General features: G+C 44.9%; 1 protein-coding gene across 1 annotated transcript; it reads right to left on the bottom strand.

Moving 5' to 3' along the window:
- Window positions 1-1,301: 1,301 nt before the first annotated feature.
- On the bottom strand, window positions 1,302-2,324 carry LOC309566534 (proteinase-activated receptor 1-like; the record flags this gene model as incomplete). The annotated part of the gene is made up of 1 exon (XM_082271710.1): window positions 1,302-2,324. One exon carries the CDS (start codon window positions 2,322-2,324, stop codon window positions 1,302-1,304), a length of 1,023 nt encoding a protein of 340 aa, XP_082127836.1.
- Between the last annotated feature and the right edge of the window lie 716 nt (window positions 2,325-3,040).

The following is a 3,040-nucleotide window of genomic DNA, read 5'->3' as shown; positions in this document are numbered from 1 at the left end:
GGGTGAGACAGAAGAGTGGTCACAGGACAAGCCGAGGTCAGGATGGGCAGCAGACAAGCGAGGTGAAGTCAAAACAGAAATCAAGCAGGATACAACAGGTCTCAGGTGTACACAGGAGGAGCTTCAGACAAGACAGCAAAGTGTAAGAGTACCAGCTACCCTTAAATAGGCCGTTGGGTGCCAAAATCAGCCATTGAATGGGCAAAGGAAAGGTTCAAGCCTGCGCTCTTTAGTGCTCACAGGGAACGTTCCTGACAGTTATATGAAGAACCCACCATCAGCATATACTGTAAGCACAGAATATTAAACCATTAGTAAAGGGTATATGAATATTTTTTCTTGATAAAGAGAATCACTGTCTGCAAATGTTCTGCCTCAAAGTTATTATTATTATACAGGATTTATATAGCATAACAGTTTTTGCAGCATTTTACAATGCAAAGAGAGACAATACAATTACAGTACAGTTCAATACAGGAGAGTTAGAAAGGCTTTGCTCATGAAGCTTACAATCTAAAGGGGAGGGGGAGGTGGTACAAAAGGTAAAACCTGTGGGGGATGAACTGATAGAGGTCGTTAACATACAGTTCTTAGGTAGAGATGGGGTAGGCTTCTCTGAATAAATTACTTTTTTAAGGATCACCTAAAGGCAGAAAGGGTAGGAGATGACTGGACATGGTCCATAGTTCCAGAGGATGGGGGGTCCTGGAGATGTTTGTAGGGGAGCATAGGAGGAGGAGATGAGAGAGCTAGAGTGCAAGAGGTCTTGGAAGGAGTGGAGTGGATGATTTGTGTGATATCTCTGGATGAGGTTTGCAATGTAGCTGGGGGTAGAGTTGTGGATGACTTTTTATGTTATAGTTAGTCTTTTGCATTTCATACACTGGACTACTGGAGGCCAATGGAGGAATTGGCCAAGTTGTGCAGCAGTTATAGATCAGTTAGTAAGGTGGATGAGTCTAGCAGCAGCATTCGTGATAGACTAAAGGGGGGATAGTCTGTGTAGAGGAAGGCCAAGAAGAAGAGAGTTGCCGTAGTCAAGGTAAGAGATGAATAGGCTGTTTTGTGGTGTCATTAGGTAAAAAGGGGCAAATTCTGAAAATGTTATGGAGGTTAAGGGGGCAAGATTTAGCCAGGGACTGGATATGAGGTCTGAAGAAGAGGTCAGAGTCTAGGATTACACCTAGAACCTGGGCATGCATGAAGGGACCAATGGTTGTGCTATTGATTTCAATGGTAACTTCAGGAGAGGAGAAACAGGATGGGGGGAAATATCAGCTCAGTTTAGAAGCCTGGAAATTTCAGGTGGTTTCTAGCGTCCCATTTGTAGAGTTTACTAGTGGTGTATGTCCTCTCTTACATCCCAGCAGGGTGTAGACGTGTCTCTGCCACTGCGAGGATGCAAAGTAATAGATCAGAGGATCCAGACAACAACTGACACTGCTCACACTGACACTGATGATGTAGACAATGTACAGGAAGTTACTGACTTTGCTCTGCAGGAAAAACATGAACCAAATAATATTGGCTGGGCCAAAGCAGAAGACAAACACACACAGCACTACTACAGTCAGGAAGACGGCTCGGGATCTCTTCTGGACACCCCCCATGCTCGGAGCGCTGAGAGTGCGGATGATTCTAATGTAACAGAAGGCTGTAATAATTAAAGGTAAGAAATATAAAAGTGCCATATAAATGGGGAAATAGAGATATATATGAAACCTTTCAGCCATTTCGGCATCCTGAACATCATAACAAGTTGTGATATTTAGACTGGGAAATAGTCGGGTTTGTTGCGCTATGAGAATCGGCACGGTGCTGGCCATCGATATCACCCAGATACAGCCACACACCAGCCAGGCTCGTCTCAGTGTGCGCCAGGGAAGGGACTGGATCGGGTAGATCAGAGCCAAGAACCGGTCCAAACTCATACTCGTCATCAGCAGGATGGATCCACGCATGTTACAAGAATATGCGGCAGTGACAAATCGGCACATCCCTTCCCCCAGCATCCAGTTATTTCCTGAGAATCGGTACACGATGTGGAAAGGAAGGATACTAGCAAAGAGAACATCAGCAGCAGCTAGGTTCAGCAGGTACACCACTGCCGGCTTCTTCACCTTCACCTTCACCAAGAACACGATGATCGCCATTATATTGAGAGGAAGAGACACAACGAGAACCACAGTATAGATGGAGGGCACAAACTTTGTCACCCACCAGGTGTCCATATACTCTTTAATTTCATTTAAAAACTTTGTTTTCAGTGTGTAGACCTTGATTGTTTGGGTTGAGTTCCCCTTAGTTTCATTACCTGAAAACATAAAAATATGAGGTGAAGTCATTGTACGAGAAACATTCTGCAGCATTTTTTACATTACATCAAACAGGAGGACAGCTGGTGATCTCTTGTGTGTCCCCTTAATGTAAGTTGCCCTCAAATCTTCTGATGATTCCAATGTAAGAGAAAAAACACAGCAGATCTCTGGGTATATGCTTTGGCTCTAGGAGGTTGGACACTAGGCAAACCACAAGGTACGGCAGATATCTGGGTATATGTTTTGGCTCTAGGAGGGTGGACACTAGGCAAACCACAAGGCACAGCGGATCTCTGGGTATATGATTTGGCTCTAGGAGGGTGGACACTAGGCAAACCACAAGGTACGGCAGATATCTGGGTATATGTTTTGGCTCTAGTAGGGTGGACACTAGGCAAACCACAAGGCACAGCAGATCTCTGGGTATATGTTTAAGCTCTAGTAGGTTGAACACTGGACAGATAAAAAGGTACAATGGATCTCTGGGTATATTCTGTAGCTCTAGGAGGTTGGACACTAGGCAAACCAAAAGGCACAGCAGATCTCTGGGTATATGTTTTGGTGGTATGAGGTTGGACCCTGGGCAAACCAAAAGGCCCTGCAGACCTCTGGGCAGTGGCGGCCCGTGCATAGGGGGTGCCAGGGCGCCGCCCCCCTACCCCTAAAAAAAAGAAGAAAAAAAAAGAAAAAAAAAATTACAAAGCGAACAAATAAAGTTGTAA

The sequence above is a fragment of the Pelophylax lessonae genome, assembly GCF_965119305.1.
Source record: "Pelophylax lessonae genome assembly, chromosome: 1".
Classification (NCBI taxonomy): Eukaryota; Metazoa; Chordata; class Amphibia; order Anura; family Ranidae; genus Pelophylax; species Pelophylax lessonae.
The sequence above is the reverse complement of the archived record's forward strand: the minus strand, read 5'-3'. Positions and strand labels throughout refer to the sequence as shown.